Source organism: Trachurus trachurus, assembly GCF_905171665.1.
Source record: "Trachurus trachurus genome assembly, chromosome: 22".
In the NCBI taxonomy this organism is placed as follows: domain Eukaryota; kingdom Metazoa; phylum Chordata; class Actinopteri; order Carangiformes; family Carangidae; genus Trachurus; species Trachurus trachurus.
The window spans coordinates 23649553-23675658 of record NC_139907.1 but is presented as its reverse complement, the minus strand read 5'-3'; the positions used below and the strand labels follow the sequence as shown (position 1 = coordinate 23675658).

Sequence of the window (26106 nt, the reverse complement as noted above, 5' to 3'; positions counted from 1 at the left end):
GGGCAAGAAGACGGGCTCCCCCAGGACTGACTGACTGCCCCACCCACTCTCACTGTCTGACTGTGTGGCTATTCTGACTGTGTGTCATGCACCTGCTACTTCTGTTGTAGAGGTCCAGGTGTGGGGCAAGAAAGACACAAACTTGGACTTCACTTGATCTTTTCCTTAAATTAATTGACTTACCGGTACTTATGTTTTTATTGTTATCATTTGCCATCATTGTCATCAGATGCTCAGGTTGAGTGGTTCACCTCCCAACCCAGACTCTCTCCCTGCTTTCCTGTCACTCTCCTCTAATCTATTAAATAAAATATAAAATGCTCAAAAAAACCCAAAACAAAACAAAAAAAAATGCTTTTTTGCACTTCCAGTTCCTTTATCCTAAAGCAGTGTTTTTCAACCTTGGGGTTGGGACCCCACGTGGGGTCGCCTGAAATTCAAATGGGGTCGCCTGAAATGTTTAGTAATTGAAAACAAAACAAAACAAAAAACTGATAAAAATATATTTTTTAACTAATTATTATTCTTTTTAAAATGATGATTGAAAACACCACACACAAAAATCAAGAGTCCCCCATATGGGGGACTTGAAGACATAAATAACAATAACAGAGCCCCCAGTGCACTGATTATGAAAGAATATGGTCATATTATATGTCAAATTAAACAGCAGAAGCCTGGCTACAACGTGTAAAAAAAACATGTTTATATGACCCAAACACAGCCCAAACACTACTCAAACAAACAACTAGACATCAAACTTCATAAAGCACCTCTGTGTGGACCCAGTCGCCACATTTCTGGCTCTTATACTACTGTACATTATGCAAAACACATCAGCGACCGCTCATCTGAACGTCAACACTGGGGCGTCCCTCAACAAGCGGCTAACACAGAAGCTAACAGCAGCAGGCAGAGGGAGAAGACAACAACGAACAAAGTCGAGCAAAACCAGACGCTGCGTGGCCAAAACATGGTCGTGCATTTGCTCTTACCTTTGCTGTTTTGCCGTGAAAAGGTTGTGTTATGGGTAAATCCACAATATTTCCAGTTGAACTCTGCCTACTGTGCCTAGTGTTTACATCTGAATCAGCCGGACTGCTACTCCGACGGCTGGTGAAGCCTGGTGCGCGCGCACCCAACCCATGACACAACCCCACGTTGGCCTGCACGTGGATCTGCTGATCTGATTGGTTCATGGCTGTCACATGGCCAGTGCGGCCAATCACATCGACCTGGGTCTAGCGTCATTCCTCTCTCTCTCTATTGGTTCGAATGAGCCGCCACTCACTCGAATCGACCAATGCGCGGCAGAGAGAGAGGCTGAAAGCCCAACCCCCACCCAAACAAGCTGCTCTGAGCAGCAGGACGCAGAGAGACTGAATCCACTATGTTAGTTATTAGTGTGAATGCTGAAAGCATTCACACTATTGTTCTTCTGTTCGGCCATTTCCTTTATACTTTTGACACTTAACTAGTCCTTCATACTTTGTGCTATTTCAACAATTCTCACATCAAAATGTTCAGCCTTTTCGGGACAGGTGTGCTATTACTTTTCTCTTTTCAACTATTCATACTTTTTGCAATATTCAACTATTTCTCTTTCCCCATAGAGAATGCATTGGAACAGTCTTGAAACTCTTCAAATCTTCTTCAACCTCTCTTCTCCACAACTCTGTCTGTAGTCCAGTTGGTAAGGTGGCCGCTTGCCAACCCCAAGGTCACTAGTTCGAATCCAGGCTGAGCAATCTTGTTATGTGATGTTGAATTCTGCTCCCCTCCCCCACCCTCAATTGGTTACAGGTGTTCGTTAAGAGAGGCATTAATTGCTACTGCCACCGTTTGCAGCACATCATCACATTACAATGGCAACATGTTTATGTCTGTGCTCTCTGTGGCGAAGCGGCAGAGTAAAGGTTTAGTGATCATGAGGTTGTGGGTTCGATTCCTGGATCAATTCTTGCCTCAACAACAATTATAGTGAATTATTTTCCCAGTCGTCCTCTGTTGACTTCTGATAACTTGCTTCATGTTGAAACTGCTGCTCTCAGCCTGAAATTCACAGAAATTTTCATTGTAAGTCATTCAAGCTTGACTCTCAAGCTTTCTTGGTGTTGACACAGTGTGTTTCCAACAGGTGCAGCTTTGGGCTCATTAACTTCAGAGTGAGACAGAGTGCAGCTCATCAACAGACAACAGTCTCTGTAACTGTGTACACTGTGGCCTAGAGGCAGAGTGAAAGTCTACTGACCATGAGGTTGTGGGTTTGATTCCTACCTCGGTCAAACATTTGTGTGGTGATCACTGCTTGCACTATTTGCTAATTCTGCAACAGTGTTCAGCTGCTTTCAGCATTCACACCATTTCCATTCTTGGAAATGCTTTTTCTAGTTTACAATCGGTTCCAGTAGATTTATTTTCAGTTAGTTTATCCAAATTGTGTGAAAATAAAGATTAAACAATAGTTTATAGTAGCAGGTGGTTCCAAGCTGTGCCAAAAATGGACATTTTGGAAAGTTCGCCTGGATATTTTGTAGTAAAATCTCAATAATTTTGTCCTGCTTCAATTAATCAGAATCAACCACTGCAGAGACAATGTTCACATGTTGTACAATGATTTTATAGAGAGTTTGAGCTTCATCAGCATTATTCTAAAGGGCACTCATCAAAAATATGATTTTTTTTTAGGCGAATATTAATTTTATTATTTTTTTTTCTGTGTGTCATCTTCATTTACTCTTCACCAGTAACAGATATACTGAAATTTACACATCTCAGCAATTCCTCATTTTTTTCCCTTTACTATGACACCAAAAGTATTCAAATAGACCTTGTGGTTGCAGAGATATACTCATTTTATTATGGATATGCAATTTTCGAGAAAAGGCCTAAAAAATAGGCTCGTTTTTCAACTGTAGTCTATACTTTCACTCTCTCAAATATAAATTGAGTTCAAATAAAATGCAGCATATAAAAACATCTGGGGCCTCATTTATCAAAGAGCGTGTAAAAGTCCTCTTAAATTTTCAGTACGACGGAAAGGCAAAATGTGCGTACGACCAAAAAATATACGCTCTTTTCAGATCTATCAAACTCCGCGTACACACGGCTGCACGGTATTTCCCTTGAAAAGCGTGGATGAGAACACACCTCATACCCAGCCCCCTAAATGGCCCCACACAACCATATATGGTCAATGCAAATCAGTTACGTGCATATTAAGTAGCCATGTGCACTCTGGAAACGTGTGGAATGACGTCAGTGGAAGACGGTGAAGACAACAGACGGACGGAGAGCGGAGTTTCTCTGAAAGCGAGATACACGGTAACACGGCAATATCAGTCAGAAACATGATCTTGCATTGAAAGGCTACAATACAAACAAAAAACTCCAAAATCTAAATGAAACAGAACAGAAAGAAGAAGAATCACATTCATTCTGCCCCTTATTTTAGATTATGTCATAATAATTTAAAGCAGGGTTTCCACTGCCAGTTAGTACTACTTTGCACCCCTTTCCACTAACCCCCAACTGCCGTTCACTGCACGACTTTGATTTTCATTTGTGCATAGCTATAAAAAAAAAAATAAAAAAAACATTGAAGTCCACCAGTCTGTGACTTTTCCTAAAATGATGTTGGGCAGCACCAATTTTTGTTAAATAGGCTACAATAAATATTATTCACACAAAAAATATCGATCATGTTTTCTCATTTGCTTTGATTTGCGCCGACATTATTGGCCTTGCTGCTTGCTTGTGTGTGTCCACAGTCTGGTAACACACGCACGACGCAGAAATTATTTTCCAGACTGGACAGACTGGTTGTGGAAGAGGTGTAGCCTACATGCAAGGGAAAAATATCAATATGATATCAAAAGAAAACGAAATTCGTTTTATAAAGCCAGTATTTAGGAGCAAACTAGTGTAAATGCACAGGGGAAAAATCAGAGTCGCTGTGCTTTTCATGTAAAGTGCCGACGTCAACACGTGTGCGGTGGTGGTGGGGGTGCTGGGGGGGGGGGTCATCATCACCACCACTTGCTACTTCAAACAGTCTCCGCGCTCCTCTCTCCCTCGCATACTGCAGTTCTCTGACTCTGCAGCGGCGTCGCCAATTCCTCCTGTTCTTCAAAAAGCGTGTAAATGCCGGTACGCCATGGTCAGACTGGTCGTAAATTTCGGCACTTTCTCCCGACAGGTTTTGGTTTGATAGATCCCAAATTAGGCGGAGAAAAGTGCGTACGCACAAAACGGGGGAAAGAGCGTGTAAAAAAACGTGTATCCACAATGATAAATGAGGCCCCTGAGCTGGCACATCTGGGGCCTCATTTATCAAAGAGCGTGTAAAAGTCCTCTTAAATTTTCAGTACGACGGAAAGGCAAAATGTGCGTACGACCAAAAAATATACACTCTTTTCAGATCTATCAAACTCCGCGTACACACGGCTGCACGGTATTTCCCTTGATAAATCACACCGGACCTGAGAAAAGCGTGGATGAGAACACGCCTCATACCCAGCCCCCTAAACGGCCCCACACAACCATATGTGGTCAATGCAAATCAGTACGTGCATATTAAGTAGCCATGTGCACTCTGGAAACGTGTGGAATGACGTCAGTGGAAGACGGTGAAGACAACAGACGATGGAGAGCGGAGAAAGAAGCAGAATTTCTCTGAAAGCGAGATACACGGTAACACGGCAATATCAGTCAGAAACATCATCTTGCATTGAAAGGCTACAATAAAAACAAAAAACTCCAAAATCTAAATGAAACAGAACAGAAATTATTTTAGATTATGTCATAATAATTTAAAGCAGGGTTTCCACTGCCAGTTAATACTTTGCATCCCTTTCCACTAACCCCCAACTGCCGTTCACTGGACGACTTTGATTTTCATTTGTGCATATAAAAAAAAAAAACATTGAAGTCCACCAGTCTGTCACTTTTCCCAAAATGATGTTGGGCAGCACCCATTTTTGTTAAATAGCCTACAATAAATATTATTCACACAAAAAATATCGATCATGTTTTCTCATTTGCTTTGATTTGCGCCGACATTATTGGCCTTGCTGCTTGCTTGTGTGTGTCCAGTCTGGCTCATACCAGAACAGAAATTATTTTCCAGACTGGACAGACTGGTTGTGGAAGAGGTGTAGCCTACATGCAGGGGAAAAATATCAATATGATATCAAAAGAAAACGACATTTGTTTTATAAAGCCAGTATTTAGGAGCAAACTAGTGTAAATGCACAGGGGAAAAATCTGAGTCGCTGTGCTTTTCATGTAAAGCGCCGACGTCAACACGTGTGCGGCGGTGGTGTGGGGGGGGGGGGTCATCATCACCACCACTTGCTACTTCAAACAGTGTCCGCGCTCCTCTTTCCCTCGCATACTGCAGTTCTCTGACTCTGCAGCGGCGTCGCCAATTCCTCCTGTTCTTCAAAAAGCGTGTAAATGCCGGTACGCCATGGTCGGACTGGTCGTAAATTTCGGCACTTTCTCCCGACAGGTTTTGGTTTGATAGATCCCAAATTAGGCGGAGAAAAGTGCGTACGCACAAAACGGGGGAAAGAGCGTGTAAAAAAACGTGTATCCACAATGATAAATGAGGCCCCTGGATTGATGGCCATGATCGCGGGGTCACCAGAAATTGTCAAAATGGGGTCACGAGCCAAAAAAGGTTGGGAACCACCGTGTCCTTAAGTGTCCGGATTTAACATTTTCACGTTTCCTTCTACAACAATGTTAAAAAGTCCAGTTGCTATAACCATAACAGAAAACTGAGCTATAGTCACAAGTCCACCATTAAAGCCTTCTCTTCATGCTCTCACAAACAGAAGCCTAACAGTAGCTTTTTGCATGTGATTGCATTAAAGCTTCAAAGGTCACAAAGCCGCATTCACCCAGGTGTTTGTAATGAAGCTGATATAGAAAGCTGTAAATCCACATTGTCATGACAACCACATTTGACTAAGCCCCTGAAAGAAAGAAAAAATACAGCATGACGTTAACTTGAACTTGAAGGATAGTCAGAGTGTGCAGTCAGCTAGCTTCCCTGATTAGTCATGTTCTATGGCCCCGAGGTGCAAATTTCCTGATAAGTATGTCCACATAGGTTTATTTCCTCTTAATGGCACACCCAGCGTGACATCCATTAGTTGCTGTGACCTAATTTAAGAGCCATCGTGCACATCGCCGAATCAGTGCAGAGGAATGTCTCCGCTGTGAAACCTATGAGTTTTTGAGTGGTGTCGCCGGGCCGGTCGCTTCACATTGACAGAGGGCCTCAAGGTGGCAGGGTTTCCCCAGACAACATAGGACTGAACTAGTGTCATTGTAAAGATACGGGTCATTTCACTTCACCCATGAGCAGCAGCATCAGACGACTCTTGGCTTATTTAGCTCATATCAACTTAGTTCTAATGAGCAAAATACCTGATTCTCCATTTATTCTCACACAGTCCACACACAAACAAGTATGAGTCATGTAAATATTTGAATAGGTTTTCTTTAAATATTTGACTTTGGTTGTTTGAACATCCTGCTATCTTACTGTATGTGGACCATCGACCACATCTGGTAATGATTACTTGCATTAAAGGTTACATAGCCTACAGGTGTTGACTTATAGGAAGGGTTGAAGATATTTTTGTGGAGCATTTTTCTTTTTTTAACAAATTGCTTGAAATCCTCTTCACATTGCAACCAAGTTATTAAATACTTTTTCACAAAAAAGTCACCTGTGAAGTGGACAATCCTGTAAAAACATCATCCAATCATTTTGTTCAAGTCAATTGGATCTTGATATGTCAATCAAACTGCCATCTGCCCCTTTACAGGTACCGCTTCCCATCCCATGCATGCTCAGAGTCTTCAATGCATTACGCTGTGGAAAAGACAACAGCAGTAGCCTAATCCGATACCACACTGAGGTCTGGTAGGTGGCAATGTAGCCTACCTCTAAACTGGATGCTGAATGGTTTATAATGATGTTATAGGCGTTTTCTTACCCGTGAAAAAGCTGGCGGAACGTTAGCACTGCTGTTCAGTGAAGCCCAACTGCACGCAAAAGTATCGTGGAAAGCCTCACATTGGGATTACGTTGGGTCGCGCCCGAAGCATGCTGGGATATGTGATCCAACGAAATCCCAATGTGTGCGATGCAGCTTTCCGCGATAGCCTAACTGTTGCATGCAGTGGGGCTTCACCTGATGTGAACCCAATGCTGAACAAGCATTGTGCGTTACTGTGGCGTGGCTTTGCAGAGAAGTTTTGACTTTTGTAATGTGTATTTTCAAAATGTATACCGCTCTATATAGTTTTTCCAGGATCTCCTTCCCTACGTTTCACTGCGTTTTAAACAGTGGTGAGGTCTCATGTGGAGTGGAATCCTCATGAAACGTAGCTTTAAGAGTCTTTAAAAATACACAACACATTGAGGTTTGTAGGATTATTATGGTAAATGTGCATTCATTACAGTAGGTTTTGCGTCATGTTTCTGACATGGTTGCTTTTCATTGTTGTCTTTCAAATCATTTGCATGAAAGTGTGAAAGCAGAGACGCTCCACATATCCTTGCCCCCTTTGTTGAAAATCCTGTTACAAATGTTGTCAACAGCAACATCAATGTGACAAGAAACCTACAAGTCCTGCGGAACATCTAAACCTCCATTGTGCAGCATACAAACTGTGTGTGTGTGTGTGTGTCTGAGTGCCAATAAAGGCGTCTTCTTTCCCCGTCAACACCTCCGCCAGCGAGAAATCAAGACTCCCACGTGACCTGGGGTTGACCCCCTGCGGCAGTCCATCGCCCAAAGGGCCCGGGGACAGATGTTGACACTCGCGATCCCGGTCTTCCTCCGTCATGGTGCATTCACAACAAGGAGAACAGACAACAGCTAAAAAAAGAAAAAAAACTGTTCACACTTTTTTCCCCTAAGTTCCCATGTGTCTGATGCCTGTCCCTCCCCTGAAGAAAAAAAAAAAAAAGACAGAAGCGAAGAAAAGATGAAATTAAATGTGTGTGTACATTTTATCACGTCTGCCATCGCCTTTTGAGAATTTCAGGTAGCAAAGTGTTTAACATTCTCTTGTCAAGCGTCCTCCTGCTGGGACAATAAATGCCTGTCCAGTTTTGCTCACAGTGGCGGCTGCAGATTACAAACAGCAGGAGCACGCCGGAGACTGAACACAATACCGATAAGGATGCCTGTCTTAGTGCCGCCGCTTTGGCTGGCTTCTCCTCACGCCAGGAACCTGCTGCTTTTAATATTTACACACAACTAGAATGGCAAATGTACCGTAACTTCACCCGCACACACCCCCTTCTCCTCCCCCCGCCTCACACACCTGGAAACAGTGTGCATATTTTTTGTGTGTATTTTTTTGTCTTTTGGGAGAGGGGCTCTGGCTTTTTTTTGTGACAAAAAAGGGAGAGGGAGGGCTCAATTACAGCACAAACAGAGTGAAATTTCCATTGCGGCTTTTCATCTGGGAGTTTCAGAAGGAGATAGGTGTGGATGATTGCGACTGTTGAAGAGTTTTATTCTTTTTTTTGGGGAGGGGGTGTCTGAAAGGTGGATGGTGTACAGCGAGTTTCTGTTTTCAGGTGAGGGAGGAGGGTGAAATGCAGATTTACTGTCGAAGCTGTGACAATTGAGGAGCCAGTGGATGTGGAGAGAAGACATAGCAGGCCACTGACACAGCGCATTATCCAAAAGCCCAAGACAAAGGAGCCCTTATCATTTAGATTTAAACACAATGAAAAGCGAGAGTGACTTTGTTTACCTTCTTACTGCTAATTCTGTGTAATAGCTGCCACCAAAGAGCCAGTGAATACATGTATTCTTCAAAAATGTCAACACTGTAACATCCCAGATATTGGTATGATTCAGTTCACAGCGTGCTACTTTTGTTTTTGAACTGTCTGTCTACTGATGACAGAAAAACTTTAAAGCTGCATGACACTTTTTTTTTTTGCCACTTGGGTGGAAGGCAACAAATTGAAACAAAACATGACCATTTAATGTGCTGTTGCTAATGTGATACGAAATAGAGACAGAGCAACGTTGGCGGTGCTTGTGCTCCGTTTTTGGTCTCCACCAGTTCTAGGTCCTGTAAAAGGAGACAGTTTTCCAATTATTGTGTTTCCTTTTTGTTCACTTCCAAATGAATGAAACTCACTTCCTAATTTCTCCTAGAAAACAATTTATTTTATTCCTTCTTCCTCAAATATTTTGTGTCTTCAGTGAGTGGGGCTAAGGAATAGACATACTCTCTATAACACATTATAACCATACTTATAATGAGTTATAATGCAGTTATAGCACTGTATAACTAGTTATAAACACTCATAAATGATCAAAATGCTTTTTTAACAATAATCATAAAACACTATAAAGCATTTTAGTATGACTTATAAGGTTGGGTATTATAATACGTTATAGTAACTCACTGACAATGCCCACATTGATAATAAATTATAAATATAGTTATAATTGCTTATGAACGTGTATAACTATCCTTATAAACACTCATAAATTACCATTTATTACTTTATAACAATAAGCATAACACATTATAGAGCATTACAGTATAACACATTATGATCATTTATGAGTGTTTATAACTGTAGTTATACAGTGCTATAACTGCATTATAACTCATAAGTATGGTTGAAATGTGTTATAGAGATAGGTGTCAAATAAAGTGTTACCAATATTTTAACTCTGTTGCTGTCAACAGTATTCTTTGCCGGCCTTCCCCAAGTTTTACCATCATTCTCTCGTCCACTAGGATGACATCCAGTTTGCCGTCTGCCAGACTCCATGTGAAGACAGCATAAGGCTTGGACACAACACTTTTGGTCACCTGATTGTTTTTAACAAAGTAGGATTTATGAGCTGGGCTCAGGGTGGGCAGCTGTCTGCTGGTTGGGGTTTTATTGTTATATTTAACAGTTAAATTGTGCATTTAGGAGCTGCCTGGTATCAGGCACCATAGGGATGATGCTTTTCGGCTTGTCATTCACAACCATGACTTAAAGCAGAGAATAGACGAGAACATTCCAAGGCGACTTTTCCTTTATGTGTGAACTTCTGGACCCTGCATGAATCCTGCCCTCGCTTTGCCTCACCCTTCATCGCACCGGATTCCCTCCCTCCCCAGGCCACCAAAATAGTGACAATTGTCCCAAACACAGGAAACCCACTGGTCGGGGAAACTGTTATTGAGTTATTGGCGCGTGGTCCCGGGGAGGGTTGGCATCCATATCATGAGAGCAGTGGTTAGGCCACTGCTGTGAGGCTTTAACGCGCCACCGGCTCGCCAGTTGGGGGGGCCGACCACGGCAAACACATGGGCGACAACTGCCTGCCTGCCAGCCCGGCCACTGGATAACACATCCATGCAAAATGAAAAAGGCCAGCCGGGGTGAAAAATGTGTACCTGTCTCTGCAAGCAGAAAAGATGTTGTGTTTAAGTGCCATCCTTTCTCCCCTCCATCTCTCCAGCCTCACCCCCGCCCCTACCACCACTGCCACCACACACCTACATTCATTTGCTGTCATTATGTACTACTGCCTCCTACTGTGTGACTGTGGCTGTGCCGCCCCCAAGGTCAGTGTCTGGAAGGCGAGGGTAGGGGCTGGGTAGGGGAAAGCCAGGCAGGGGGCTCTTTACTCTTGAAGAGGCTAGAACAATCGATGGTGAGCTACCAGCCGCCACTGGGGCCGCCACAGGGGCCCCCATGGGCCATCACAACACTAACATTGGTGGAGATGTCTTCCTCCGTGGGGAAGGAGGGGAGGGAGGAGGGACAGGGACAGCCTGTTGGGAGTTAATGAGGAAGGTGGGGGGGTGTCCCACTGGGGATGGTCCATAAGCTTGGGGACAGAGGTTGGATGGGAGGAAAATGGGCAGCCTGTCAGCAGCTCCTCATGTGTGAAATGTCCCTCTGATGATTTGACACAAGTTTCACAACAATTTGAAAAGTATCCGTCAAAAAAATGTGACATCTGAGCAGCAGGACAGAGAAGGACAGGAGCACAAAGATCTGCCCAGAGAACATCATTTTTAAAACTTCAAAACCATTTAATCACTCGTATTTGTATATAGTCTATGACGTACATTTGTCCTGTTTTACAGTATCTCAAGTGTTGATCATAAAAAATGGTTTTAAGAAAAAAAAAGAAAGACGAAAAAAACATCTTGGTATTGTTTCCCCATCTCCTCCCTCAGGACTTAGTAACAGGTCAGTGAGCCAATCAGAAGAGAGCAGACTCTGAACCTTGTATTTCTTCTTTAACTATATCTTTCCTTCATATTCTCACAACAGCACTTTGTAATCTGGGGGTACTCCACATAAAGTTTATTTTTTTAACCTCCTGTAAATTAACAGTGTTTGTTTTGGCCCACAAACTTTCATTAAGGAACAAAAGAGACAATTTAATTTCTTCTTTATTACAATGGTTCTGACGTAAAGCACACCAAATTAAATTAGACATCAACCAATATCAGTGCGTAACAGATAGAAATAGAAAATATTACCATATAAAACTTGAAAAGGTCCTGTCTTAAAAGGCAAAGGAAATGGAAAGACGGAAGACGGAGTGCAGGCACAGGGTGAATGTTTAGGTGTTGGTTTTCTTGGTTCTGCCTCTGGATCTCAGGGCAAGTCCAGGTGAAGTCTGAGTCCCCATCTCCACTAGTCTGGATTTGGGGTCAGCCTTTTTTGGTTTACTTGCCTTCACTCCATTCGATTCTGAAAGCGGAAAGTTATCAGGTTTACTATGATTTATACTGTATAACTTTCTCTTCATACAACTGCATTGCCAACCACTTAAATGCGACACTCACACCTTACCTTCGTACTGTTTTTATTTATATTGTCCGAATTAAACCTGTGACATTACTGTTGTTGTGGTGTTGTGTATGTGAATTGTTGTTGTGTGTCCGCACGACTGATCATGAAGGACAGTCCTTATCAACTGCTCAAAGTACCAACAACTTACATTTAATACAACCTTGCTCCTTTTATTTCCAACAGCTAGACATGACACAATGTTAAGGAAAGTTTCTTCAATAGGAAACAGCTGGAAACAAACAGAATGACCTCAAAGATAGATCTCTAAAGTGATCTCACCTTTTTTCTTGGCGACTCTCTTTTTCTTCACTGGACTTCCATCAGTCTCACTCTCGTCAACTTCTACTTTTCTTCTCTTGGCCGTTTTCTGGAAGAGGAAGAAGAAGAAAATAAGGAGCAAGGTCAACGGCTTGTGTCCGTCAGCTGAAGGTGGGTCAACATGCAGACAGTATGTGCCATGTTTAATCCTTTTCAGTCAGTATAAAAGCCTTTCCACTTCCTTCTGACAGACCTTTAGACACAAGCTGATATTTTCTTTCACCGCTGCAGTTAAGCTGGAGACATGGCTCTTAACTTTAACTTGAAAGAATCAAATGTCTTACAATTAAGCCATTTTTTTTGTTTGGAACGAAGGACAGGAAGTCTGCGGAAGCTCTCGGGGGGCCTGCAGCATCTGATGCTGAGAGCAATGAAGAGATGAGGCCTTGACTTGGCAATGAGGCGACCTGACTTTTCACAGCCTCCAGCCTTGTTTGTGTGAAGCCTGAGCTGAGGAAATTATTGCTCTGCCATCTCAGCAGCCACCGAGACCTCGCAGACATTAATCCATTAAAACATGCGACTATTTGTTCCACTGTTTTGATCGCGAAGCACCAAACAAAACTTCATCTTGCCTTCCCTCTGCTCTGAAAGTGAATGTTTACAGTGGGGTCAAAGCGGTTGAAGGCTTCCCAGAGCCACTGCTAATACAGCAAACACTTTCCATCAACTATAACTTTATTATTTCAGTCATCTACGGCTATGGGAGTGTGAGTCTTGTGAAGACGCAGACATAAATGGTGGCTCCTGACAGAGTCCTGCACTTAACGAAGGTAATCAAGTCCTGTGTCCGTCCTCCTCCTTCCCGGGCCTCTATAATGAAGCTCCACTCTCGGTCTGAACTATCGCTCACCCCCCTGGCCCCCCGTTCCATTTTTGCCTCCATTTTGACAATTGCTACCTCATGATCACCATGCGGCACCCGCTGAGGTGAACAGATTGGCGGGATAATTACATACAATAACCAGCGCTGGGGCCCTGTAACCCTTCGCCTGGCAACGCCACATCCCCGGTGGCATCTTCCATATGCACAAAGAGCGAGACAAGCAAGAGAGGGACGGAGAGGGGAGGGGAAGAAGGGCAGGAGTGGAGGAGGGATGGAGAGAAAGGGAGATGGAGAGCAGGAAACAAATAGAGACAAATTGTCTTGGAAATAACAGAAATGTCAGAATGTAGACCTGTGCTGTTTAATGATCAAATTATGATCCTGCAGATTTCAGCGACCTGCCATTTCATTTCCTGACATTTCATCCTCTAACAATGCAGGCGGGAAGAGTCAGTCAGAAACATGAGGCCATTCATTATGTACTTTAAATGCATTTTGAATGTTTCAGGTTAAAGCACCAGCGTCTGTCTAAGCCGTAGTATGTGACACAAACCATCAATGGGACTCAAGGATGAACTGTTTATATTTTAGTTGGTTCAGTTTGATTTTGGCCTGAGGTCACAGTGACCACCCACACAACATAACCAAGAAATCCCATGAGCCTCCGTACCATAGCTCTGAGCAGCTTGCGGTTCTGCTCCACCATTCTAAAAATAGCTTGCACCGACAATTAAAGGTAAGGAACCTACTGCTAAAACTATAGGGATTATGGTAATGGGCCAATTTGTCAAAATGTTGAACTATTCCTTTAAGACTGTTAATCCACAGGGAAGCAAAAATATGAACCATTTGTGTTAAATTTTGTTGAAAAAGTCTTGAGCTGTGTATAAAAAATGTTGTGTCACTGTGACCTAAAATATGAATCCTTGAGTCCCACTGAGGGTTTTTGCACATACTAAGGCTCAGACAGATGCTGGTGGTAGGCTCTCTTAAAGGCCAAAGAGCTCAACATAAATATTACTAAATGAAATTAATCTGTGAGAAGGAGATCAGTTCTACAAAGGAAATTCAGAACTTGATCTGCTGAAGATGTTGTCTGTATCAGATAGTGGGTGTTGACCTTAGCACGAGGTGACGCAGCGCCGTTGGTGGCAGCAAACTCCAGTTTGCCGTTGTCTTTAGCCTGGATGGACTTGAGCCCGGCCTGCAGGATGGAGCGCAGCTTCTCGTACGGCGGTTTGTCTTGGTACCCAAGAGATTTCACCTCCTCCATGAACTTCTGGATCTCTTCTGCAACTCAACAGAGGAATATTATGATGCCCAGGTACTACACTGTATATCAAGTCCTATTCATGTATTTCTCCTGCGCCTTTATTAGTATTTTGAATGAAGTGCTGTGGTCCATGGCAGACTAAATAAATAACCCCGGCTCGACAAGAACATCTCTGTCTTCATAGAATCGTGTTGTTTGGTATGACTTTTTTCATATTTGTCAGAAACACAAATGCAGATGGACTTGCAAACAGTGAGGTTGTGATCAGCAGAGCAGAAGGAAGAGTGTTTGACACTTGTGTCTCCACTGTCTGAAATAACACTCTGCCTGCAGGTCAAAAACCCAACACTGAACTGGCAACTCTCACCCTGGTGAGGCTCCATTTACAGCCACAGCTATGTTTTTTGCTGCAGACTTAATAATCTAATGAAAACCAAGTAGGTCTCATGTTAAAGGATAAAAACTCAGATCAGAATGAGGGTAAATTATGTCATTCACAGTAGTGTTGGGCGATTTTGACATTCTCAGATCGTCCCAATCGCCTTCCCAGGAGATCGCCGATAGACCTATCTATCGCCGGGGTTCCGGGGGGGGGGGGGGGGGTCGTTCCACGTGTTCGTTCGACCGGGGGGGCGGCGGCGTATGAGTTTCGCTTTTAAGGTGCCCTGCTGTCATGCATGCGCGCTTCTCTGTGTGTGTGTGTGTGTGTGTGTGTGTGTGTGAGGGCTAATAACGGAGAAAGAGCGCTATGATCAATAAACGCAACGCTATTGCGTTGCCGAAAGCCGAAAAATCTATTCGTGGCGGACGTAATTTATTTGTGGCATATCAGTGAACACCTCGTCGGGCTGTGACAGAGCTGGCGTCGGCAGCGTCACAGCCACAACACCGGCTAAACGCGTTTCCTCAAATTTGAGGCGGAGTGGCCATCCTGTTTACCACAGAGATTTTGTGTGCGGTCATATGACTACCTGGCTCCGTCTGATTGGACGTCGCCAGTGGCTGCATTTGATTGGTGAAACACTGTCATTTGACAGAGTATCTGTTGGAAGCGGAAGCAGCCAGAGAAGCGGCTTCATTAAAACAAAACAAACAGATCGCGCATTGGATCAATAAAAAAAAGTAGCGAGTATGTGTGTGTGTAAAATCGCCAAGAAAACAAAACATCGCTGATCGTCCTTCCAATCGCCGATAGACGATTGGATCGCCAATCGGCACAACCCTAATTCACAGTGGCAGACACATGTATATTATGTACAAACGTGTGCATGTACTGTATGTGTATGTCTTGCTCACCTGGCTTGTCTTGAGAGGCGAAACACTTGGTCATAAACTCAGAGATGTTTTCTTGACACCTGTAAGGCAGAAACCCCACACATGAACAGAGAAACACTAAATCACTTTGTAGAGCTGGATTCACCACCACTCAGACTAGGTTCAGGCTACATCCATATTTATCTGGAGTCACAGAAAGTATCCGTCATAACTGTCTTGTGAAACCTTATGGTATATGTTTGCACCAAATTTAAAGCTCTGGAAGCATGAATGATCATCTCACGGTTTTGTTTTCTTTGCTACCTGTGCTACTTTCAAGCTGCAATTTATATTACTTTGTAAAGGTAATGTCGTATTATCAGAAATAACGTGACTGTAAACTGATGATTTTGGTGCTATGGGGAATACCTTTACCAAAGTGCTGATAAAAGGACCATAGACCAAAACCGCCTCTGAATTTCATTCATTTCACATTGCATCACATCACAACACAGATCTACAGTGATGCTGCTTCTATCAGGTGTTCCCGTCTCACCTGATTTTGGAGTCTCTGACGTATATGGGGTCCTGCAGCTTGTCCTCCCAGGGGAGCCTGCCACACAGCCACTGAACCATGCAATAGCTCAGGATCTCCAGGTCGCTCCGCCTGCATGCAGCTGGAACCAACAACCACATCAGCAGCAGCAGCAAACACTCGCAGCAGCTTCTTTTAGGAATTGAAACTAACATTAAGGCCGATATATAGAGTGGAAATGTTTCATCCTGCAGTGAGCTCTAGAATATGAATGACTACACGTGTTTTATCTTGTAAAAATATATTTAAGATAATAGGCTGTTTCTTTCTTGGCCAAAGCTGGCTTTAGTCAGGACATAATCAATATAAGTCAGGGGCCCATGAAGGAGTTCCTGGAGGCCCCAAGCAAAAAGGGGCATACATTATTTTTCACCATTGGTTTATCAATAAGAAAACAATGACAGAATATAATAATATGTACACATTTATTTTTTTTATTTACTTAAAGCAGATATCAGTGGAATGTTTTTGTTAATATAAGTCCTAAATAGTCCTATTTTCCGTCAGCAATCACTTACATGAAGTATTTCAGCCTAAACACGAGTCTCTCCGTCACTCTGCTCTGCTGTAACCCGAGGAGAAAATTTTCCTTGTGGGATACAAGTGTTATCCAATGAGGAGAGAGAACGGCATGAAGGGCTGTGTGTGCAGCCAAGGGATGCGCGTGAATGTGGTGACTTAGCACGAGGACCAATTGATGCCTGACAAGGGCGGGGGCTGCTAACTCATGGTGCGTTCAAAGAAACTCGTACTTTGTGTTTTTCCTTCCTGTGAAGTCATACCAGTTCGATCTGGTACGAGTTCACGGGTCGGAAGTTACGAGTGGCCGTTATAGGGAACTTTCACAGACAACAGGATGGTAAAAACACGAGCTACGGGTTACCTGGAACGCTACCAAGTCGTAGTTGTGACTTGAAGCTGTAACTTACGGTTTCAAAAGCCTGCCTTGAACGCAGCATTAGCCGAAACGGCCGTGAAGCTGATATCTGCTTTAAAAAAAAAAGGTTTTTTGTATAATCATGTCAAATTTACTTGAGTGGACACCAGAGTGGTAGCATGGTAACAACTAATGGGGAGCCGAATACAAAATAAATAAAAAATAGGAATAAATGACATTAAATAAGAAAAACATGAGGAACAACATCTGGAAATGAACAACAATAATCTTTTTTACAGTAATACTGTTCACACTAATATGGCCTTCCATCTACAATTATACATCAGGCCATTTGGTTTTCCAGTCTGTGTAGTCTACAGTCACCTACCTACTCCTTTGTGAGCGTCGATGCTTGTGAACTCGATGGTGCCGTCGTGACATCTCTTGGGGTCTTCCTTGTACTCTTTAGGGACACCTTCAGGGCAGTATCTATATGCCAGCCCATAGTCTACCAAGTAAACCTGAAGTGGACAAAAACAATAATGAAGACAAATTTACAGACTTTTGGACCCCGGGAAAAGATGTCTGTGCACTTTACTTCGAGAAAGCCTAGCTTAGTTCTGCTTAGCACAATGGCTAAAAGCAGGAGAAGCAGCCTTTAGGAGTCAAATATAGAATTCCATATGCTTTGTTATAATAATTTATTATGCATTGTGCTTTATCCAACAAAACAAAAACAAAACAAAAACCCACATCCTAATGACTTCAGGGGAAAGCATCAGAAATAGCACAGCTACAAATGTACCTCATATGGAAATCCTGAGGGACAGGTTTTTAAACTGTCATTTATAAATAGCTTTTTAATAATACCAACACTGATATATTATTAATCTTTTTGCCCCTGCCCCTACCTTAATTGCTAGGAAAAAAAGCTCTTTGCTGCTGTCATCTCACCCACCCCACTCCACCAACCCCCCACCCTCTCCAGGTCTTAATTGAATCTAATGAAGCAGCAAAAGAGTCTTATGACCAAATAACATAACCATCAATGATTCCCCTAGGTTTCATTTTTTGGGGGGGCTTCTTTTGTTTTGTTTTGGAAGAATAACAGTAGTAGGCTGACAGCTCGTTTTGAAAAAAGAAAAGAAAAAAAAAGAAACAAACTAAAAGTAATATTACATTCCAACATTTTCTCACTGGGCATATTTGTGACGTGTGTAGTAAGACATCACTAACCCTTTGTCTTTCATAATTTGGAGTTTTGAATGGTCCTAGCAGTGGTGTGCAGATCGATACACAAATATCAGTACTTCTAATACTGAATGTATCTTATGGCGCATTTCCACTAGCACGGTTCGGCTCGGTACGGCACGGCTCGGCGCGCTATTGCGTGTTTCCACTAGCACGCAGTACCTGCAACCGGGTACATTTTTGGTATCACCTCAGCCCTGGTTCCAAGCGAGCCGAAGCGTTACTAAAACGTGACGTCAGCCGACTGCCTTCCACTGATTGGCCGATGAGTGTCGTCACTGGAAGCGACGACCGACAACAGAAATGTTCCTGCTGAAGCCTGAAGCCTGTTATTACCAGAGAATTTCTAATATTGAGACTGGCTCTGTTATTACGTGACTTTATTAAGTTTTAATATTTTTTCATGCGAGAAAGTAACTGTTTAGATCCCCATGTGCGGTTAGTTTATCCAAACGACGGCTGTTTAGAAGTTTGCCCCGATGTTTTTCGGAGAAGTGAAGCTCCAGGTCCGAGCAGCGACCGCAACATCACAGAGGCAGCAGCCCGGCTCCTGACGTGCTCCGCCGGCCAGCCTACCACCGTCACCCCGAGGAGAAAACGACCGCTAATTAACTTACCCGATGGGTTTTAGAGGTTTACCACCGGCTGGTTAAACTCTTAAATTTTGGTCTCATTGATGAAATCTAACAATTGTGGCTGTAGCAGCAGTTTGTTTGTGGTTAGAAAGAAGAGCAGCACTGCCTTGGGGTCTGAACGCACAGAAAACACCACATTTACATCAATAAATAAATGTTTTACAATGAACCAGGTCGATCTCAGAGCTGGCAAGACTCTCCGGTAAGGCATATTGAACGGTTAAATGCCGTTAACGGGACGAGAGCAGTCAAAACGGCGGTTTAAAGCTAGCTACAGCGAGGGTAGGTTCACTTCCTGTTTACAAAGTAAAAGCACCAATTCTATCGTAATGGCTTTCCTTATGATAAAAGGCAACGGGTATTTTATTTTGTGAAAATAACCGGAAGTGCGTTGCTCACTACGGCTAGCTTTAGTAACGCCGACTTCGTTGAAACAAAATTGTAAACAGCTGGTATTTTGTCAGATTTTCAACATGTTGGGGATCTAAACGACTACTTTCTCGCCTGAAAATGATTCAAATGTTGCTAAAGTTATATATTTACAGAGTTTAGAGCGTTGCTCGGCGCCGTGTAAATGACGTCACGGCGGCACTAGTGATACTCAGTTGTAATGGAAACACAACCAAACCGAGCCGAGCCGTGCCGTGCCGAGCCGTATCGAGCCGAGCCGTGCTAGTGGAAATGCGCCATTACATGCTTCACTAATTTCCTTTCCTTTCCCCAAAATGAAAAACACAGGGATGAACCTTTACGGTTGTGAAACCAAAATAGGAATAAAGTTTCAATTGCCACTTACCTGGTTGGGATCACTGTGGCTCAACATGAGGTTGGATGCTTTAATGTCAGCATGCACGTACTCATGGTCATGGATGAATTCCAGAGTATCCAGCTGAACAAGAAAAAACAGTTGTAGATTAAAAAAAAGCATATTGTATATGTGGATGTCCATGTGTTCTTTGATCATCAAGCAGGTCTAGGTTCTATGTTGAAACTGTGTATCAAAGCCTCAAAATTGGATGTTTATTCTGGACGCATTTTGTCTAAGTGAAGAAGGCAGCATAATAAAGGGGTGAACACATAACACATGACAATCAGAATGTAACTGGATATCACCGACCACCTCTGACTCTACGATGTGCTCTAAACAAAGAAATGTGCCTAGTTAACCTGGATCTGCCCCTTCCTGCCAGTTAAAAGACAACTAAATAGACTCTTCCTTTGACTCTTCAGGGATGTCTGCACCATACAAGACGAGGGTCACGTGACAAGTGTTGCTGGGCTTAGTGTTTTATTATTTTACAATGACCATAGTTAGCAAAAACCTGTCTGGGATTCACTAACTGTTGTATGTCACGCTTCAAGCAAAATGAACATCGGTCATGTAACAACCCACCAGTCGGAGGCCGAGCTGCAGAACCAGCTTTCTGGGGAACCGCTTTTCACACTCTTCAAACTTCTTCTGTAGGTCTGTGCCGAGCCGGTCAATAACCATGAACCTGTACCTGAAACACACAAACGGGACTTTTATTTTTTTGTTTATGTTCCTGAAGTTTCAAACAAGGCTGATTACTTATTGGTATAACCGTAGTAAAATCAGCAGACATATGGCACTTCAGAGCTTTCTGTTGTCCTGTTAAGGCTATATGGTTTTTCTTATAGGCATTTTCAGTCAACAGGTCTGGTGAAATATATAGAGGATATTATTACTTTTATACAGACCTTAAAACTCACTTGAAACTTCTTGTTAAATGTTAACAAGAGCCTTTGAGTCCTCATGACCAGTTTTCTACTTTTTCTGGTGACGAATCAACTCAACTTTTATAGGATTTTTTTTCATTATACTTTCCATTTTATTACTTGGGAATAAATTGGGAGTGGGTATTAAATGTGAGGTTTTTCTGGGTCAGGTCCGTACCTTTTCCCTCCTCTCTCATGCAGACCCGAGCCCCAGTACCGTGGGACACCCAGATGATTCAGCTTGCTGGACTTCATCCAGTTTTGGACTGTAGGATAAAAAGGAAATTGTGAACAGTTATATACATACACACTACATACCTGTACATAAATCTGTGACATGCAACAATGCCATGTGAAGTGAGTTTGGATACAGAAAGTTCCTGTGAACACACAAGTAACTGCTGGTGTAAGTGGGTGATGGCTGTGGTGCTCAAAGTAATAAGAGTGTAATTCCGTGGGGGGGAGCCGGGCACCGTGGCTGCGAGCTAATCTGCTGCTGGGACAAATATTTACCAACAACGTGAGATTCAAGCATGAATAAAATATGAGCCTTTGGTTCCTTAGTAATATAACAGTTAATTGTCAGGGGAGATTGACATTTGGATTGTTATTATATAAAATGCAAAGCTGTGGCCTGGGGGCCAACGGCGCTTCCACCAAAAGCTTGCCTTCCTCTGTAGCCCCTCCCCACATGCCTCTGCTACAAGACTGTCTTTTTTAATTAAGAAAGTTAGCTTTCTTTTATTTGTTTGCCCTGGTGGTGAGAGACTATGCTGTGCTGTGATCAGAAGGGTAACTATGGTTTGGTGGCATACTTCTAGCAGTGTGTGTGTGTGTGTGCGGCTCATAAGGAAATTACAATGTGGCTTACTCAGATCTGGCTTAGCAGCTCGCATGTAAAACTTGAGCTCAGAGAACAGTGGTCCATTTTCACTGGGCTCCTGTGGACAAAACAACACATTGCATTACAATGATTCACTTTCATGGGTGTTAGGACCAAAACCACAAGGCTGTGTTTGTGCAGATGTGTTGGTAAAAAACTCCAGTGTGACCGATAGATGCTCGAGTCTGAAGGTTTACCCCTGGAGGTTTATAAGACACGGTGGTTTATAATACAGTGATACAAATTTTTTACAGCTCTGGAAAAAATATGCATTACATCACTCACCCGAACATGCGGGCTGACATCAAACCATGTTCGGGTTAAACTTAGGTTCAGGAAATCGTTCATAGTGCCCTTTCTATTGATACACTGCTTACAATGATCACGTGAACACAGGTCTTTAATGGACAGGCAACAGCCAAGCAAAACTTGTAACGGTTGACAAATTTAAATCACCTCACAGCGAACTTCATAAGACTGCCCAAATACAACAATAAAGGCCATAAATCAGACTAAGACAGTTGTTTGATCCTTGACTAATGACATGAAATCATACGACTTCAGCTAAAGACAACCTGACAGCAAACATGTAGATTGTCTTACACTATATCCACACTACTATTATGGAGCTAAAACATCAGAATACAAATTGGTTTTGTTTTAAAACACTATCTAAAAATGAAAATGTAACAATGTGGATGTAGCCTAAGTCTGGAATCAATCAATGGAAACCACAGGTAAAAAATGGACATACAGGTCAAAAGAGCAAGGGAAGCTGACTAGGGCAGACAGATGGAAATTACAACAAATAACACAGAGGACAAACTTTTTTTCCCCTGCTAAATTTGGTGATTTTAATGTTTTCCAAATGGTTCATCAAAAGCCTCCTCTCTTAAAACTCACTAAACTAAGAGACTGTGAGTGAAATGTGATTTATGTTTCAACTTACTGGCTGTTTGCTGGATGTGCTGTCATACGTTTTGATCTCTCCAGATGAGGTGCCAGGCAGACTGGCTGAACTACACCAACACCTCAAATCCTGAGCTCACCCCAGTAACACTACATTCTTGATCTACAGTCGTCACTTGTTGGGCTTTGTTGCTAATCGACTGTATTAATGGGGGCGGGACTAGATAAGCTTTTGCTTCTCCCGCTTTCCCTTTCGGCCATGTGTATTGTATTATTTGAACTAGGATGAAGTGTGCTGACGATGATTTAAATTGACATGCCCGAAATAAACAAATTGATTGATTGATTGATCTATACGCATATTATGAAGTGACAGAAATTCACGTTCAGTTCAACATGCAATAAAACAAATTCCTAATATATTTAAACAGAACATGAACTACTTAGAACAATGTGTAAGTGAAACCAATGCATCATGTTGAGGTGTGATGTTTTTTATGGGATGTGCACATGTGATGTACAAACTGTTCATAAATGAGAAAGCAAACATGTTGACAACAGAATTCATGGAATATATTCAGGTTGTTAAGGCTCTTACCACTTTGATGACGTAGCGAGCATCAGCACCCACAGATTTTGCAGAATTCTCATCAGCTGTAGAACGATAATAAACAATGTCAGAGATAAATAGCACTTCTAAATAAATCAAAAATTAGACTCTGCAGGTTATCTACTGGACAATACAAAAATTGATTTTAGTACATTAACCCTCTGGTTATGAGTCATCATTAGTTTTGTAACTTACACATTTGAAGCCAATAAGGTACATACAGTAGGCTACATGTGAGACTTTGTGAAGCACATGCTCAGCAATACGTTTGACTGAGCATTTTCTCATTTTAGCAAAGCTGCAAGGAGCCTCACTTGAGAAAAATGACACTGATGTTATATATAGGATAATTACTGTAAATATACACAGCAGTGTTCACAGTTGTAAAAATAGAGGTTCACTTTGACAGACACATCACAGCAGACACATTCAGGAAAACAACAACAAAACTGCAATACAGCTTGTTTAAAAGTATTTGTGGTTTTCAGCAACATTATATATAAATTAGGCTATATTCCTGTTAATTACCCATGTTACTGTCGTTGTAATGAACTAATAGACTCCAGAGGGTTAATTAATTATATGGCTCAGTATCATCAATGTTGTCATCGCCAGTTTAAGTTCGGGCATTGCATTTTACATGAGGAAGACAACGCCTGATTAATGATGTCTCACTAGATGTCCTTTAATTCTGCATGTTTACCGTGAGGTCTGTCTGTCATAGGTATCACATCAGTTCTTACCCAGATATATGAGGCCGAATCCCCCCTGGCCGACTGGAGCCCCCAGTTTCCACGCCTTCTTCCCAGTGTCTGTCAGGACTTCTCCAGGTGGGAACTCTTCTGCCAGCTTCCTCTTGGCCGGAGCTCTGCCCTTCCCCGCCGCTTTGGCTTTAGGGGGCATCTAAAAAACACAGTCATCTCTGGTTGTCAGTGCTGCTCCATCATGCATCTCTCTCTTAGTAAGATAACACAGCTGTTTGTTGTGAACAGACCAACGATACATCGCTTGTGACCTATATTACCCATAATAAGATGAGGGGTTTTGGATTCGGTCTTAGCCTGTATGGTTTGTGTTTGATCTAACTTACTAGTGAAATTGCTAACAACATCCTGAGTCCACCTGTTACCTCGCCGTGACGTAAAGTGCATCCAGCGTACACTATCGTTTTAGATGGATTTGCTGCGTATTAACAAAGTCCTGAACGTCTCTGGTATTAACTGTTAGTACGTACTATGTAACGGAACAGTAACATCCACAGAAAAAGGACAGAGCAGCTTGTAAAGGCGAGTGACATTACGTTTTTACAAATGATGGTTAGCTACATTGCTAACTATGCTATCGCGTTAGCATCGATGTGTCACGTTAGCTCCCGCGTGACGACGTTTAATAACACACGCTCGTGCAGTGAATCCCTTCAACGCTGTCAATGTGAGCGACAGTTACACGCTTCGCTGATATATAATATGAATACACACCTTCACTTCGTTGTTTATCGTTGACTGCGTGAGCTAAACTATGAAGAGGACCAAACTTCCCGCAAAACCACCGGCCAGGAAGTAGTGTCACGACACTTTGCAATTCTATTGGTCGACTGCGATGCGTAATGACGACAGACATCTACGTAAGCGTACGTGCTTGAATGTTGAAATGGTTCATCCATGATTTGAAGCCCTAATCCCAAATGAGGAGATGCTGAGTTCACTGAACAGGTAAGAAAAATTCATTGTACCCATTGTAACTCTACTTTCATGTCCCAGAAACATAAAAGTACGGTAAGTGGTAGTTTTCATGTTTGTATAAACAAGCTCAAGAGTTACAGTAGCATCTTGAAAGTTGGCTAATGGGCATCTTCAATAACTAACGGCTAATGAACTGTAAACCAAACGATACTAGCAAAAAAGTTTAACGTCCCTCTTTGTTTTATTATATGGAGTCACAGGGATGCCATAAAAACAATGCATCTGCAAAATATTAACATAAATAACTAAATTAATAAATTAGTAAGTTATATGAAATACATATTGAAACATAAAGAACAAAAAACATGCTTTTACCTTTTGCTTTTGTTTTTACTGCGTCATGCTCTTACTGATAGGTTACCTAGTAGGTAACCTACAGTAGTAGGTAATACCTACTAATTTTTTTGTAAGATAATTCATTCTTCTACTCTAATCACCTTGAAACATAGTTGGGATTTTCCTAACAATCAAACTCAAATTCAAATTTTATTTATTTATAATGCACCTTTCATGCTAGAAGCAACACAAAGAAAAGAAGGAGAACAAAACAAAAAACAACAAAAAAACAACCCCACCCCCCACACACAAATACAGACAGTGACATATATACAGACACATAGAGAAATACACCTACACACACCCACATAGGCAACACACACACACACACACACACACACACACACACACACACACACACACACACACACACACACACACACACACACACACACACACACACACACACACACACACACACTCACAAGCTTTCACATTTAAATGATGTTTATATTTCCGATTCTGGCACACGGCTCAACCTTGATTTGAATTTTTTAAAATGTCATAACATGTCAATATGTTAATGGCCACTAGGGCTGGGTATCACTACTAATTTACTGATTGTATTGATTCATTGCAGATTCACAAGGTCCCGGTTTGATTAGATTTTGGTTCATTTAGTTAAATACCAATTTTGATTTGTTATTGAAGATATTTTCACAGAACTAATGCTGCGAATTGTACAAAGATGGAAGTCTCCAACCCTGGTACATTAGTGTAAATATTAATGTTACGTTAAAAAATGGATCAAAAAGCAGTTAGCTACATTAATGCACATTTATTTAACATGACCCACTCCAGAAGTTAGCCTAACAGTGCAACTCTTTAGTATAGTCATGGGTGAGAAGAGTTGGCTGTTTGGACAAGAGTTAGGCCTAATAGTAGCCTCATATTTGAGAGTTTCTTGATCAAAGTTTCAATAAAAGTGGAATTTCCCATATCACACCTGCTCATTTTATTGCCTGTAAACACCTGAGTGTTGCTGTAAATGGTG

At 42.2% G+C, this 26106-nt stretch overlaps 1 protein-coding gene across 1 annotated transcript; it reads right to left on the bottom strand.

Annotated features, from left to right (window-relative positions):
• Window positions 1-11448: 11448 nt before the first annotated feature.
• On the bottom strand, window positions 11449-24613 carry vrk1 (VRK serine/threonine kinase 1). Its single transcript, XM_083997527.1, has 13 exons — window positions 24513-24613; window positions 23778-23937; window positions 23023-23078; window positions 21504-21573; window positions 20811-20898; window positions 20289-20397; window positions 19692-19784; window positions 17398-17530; window positions 16094-16214; window positions 15580-15638; window positions 14131-14300; window positions 12146-12233; window positions 11449-11764 (listed from the first exon to the last, which is right to left on the bottom strand). Exons 2-13 carry the CDS (start codon window positions 23935-23937, stop codon window positions 11634-11636), a joined length of 1278 nt encoding a protein of 425 aa, XP_083853653.1. The 5' UTR covers window positions 24513-24613; the 3' UTR covers window positions 11449-11633.
• Window positions 24614-26106: the final 1493 nt, after the last annotated feature.

Bases quoted from the DNA above. Each gene is read 5' to 3' on its own strand.
- vrk1 (XM_083997527.1), bottom strand. From the start codon at position 23,937: ATGCCCCCTAAAGCCAAAGCGGCGGGGAAGGGCAGAGCTCCGGCCAAG. The intron at 16,215-17,397 runs GTAGGTGACTGT...TGTTGGTTCCAG, and splicing joins CGACGCTCACAAAGGAGTAG to CTGCATGCAGGCGGAGCGAC. The intron at 14,301-15,579 runs GTGAGCAAGACA...GTTGAGTTGCAG, and splicing joins CGCCTCTCAAGACAAGCCAG to AAGAGATCCAGAAGTTCATG.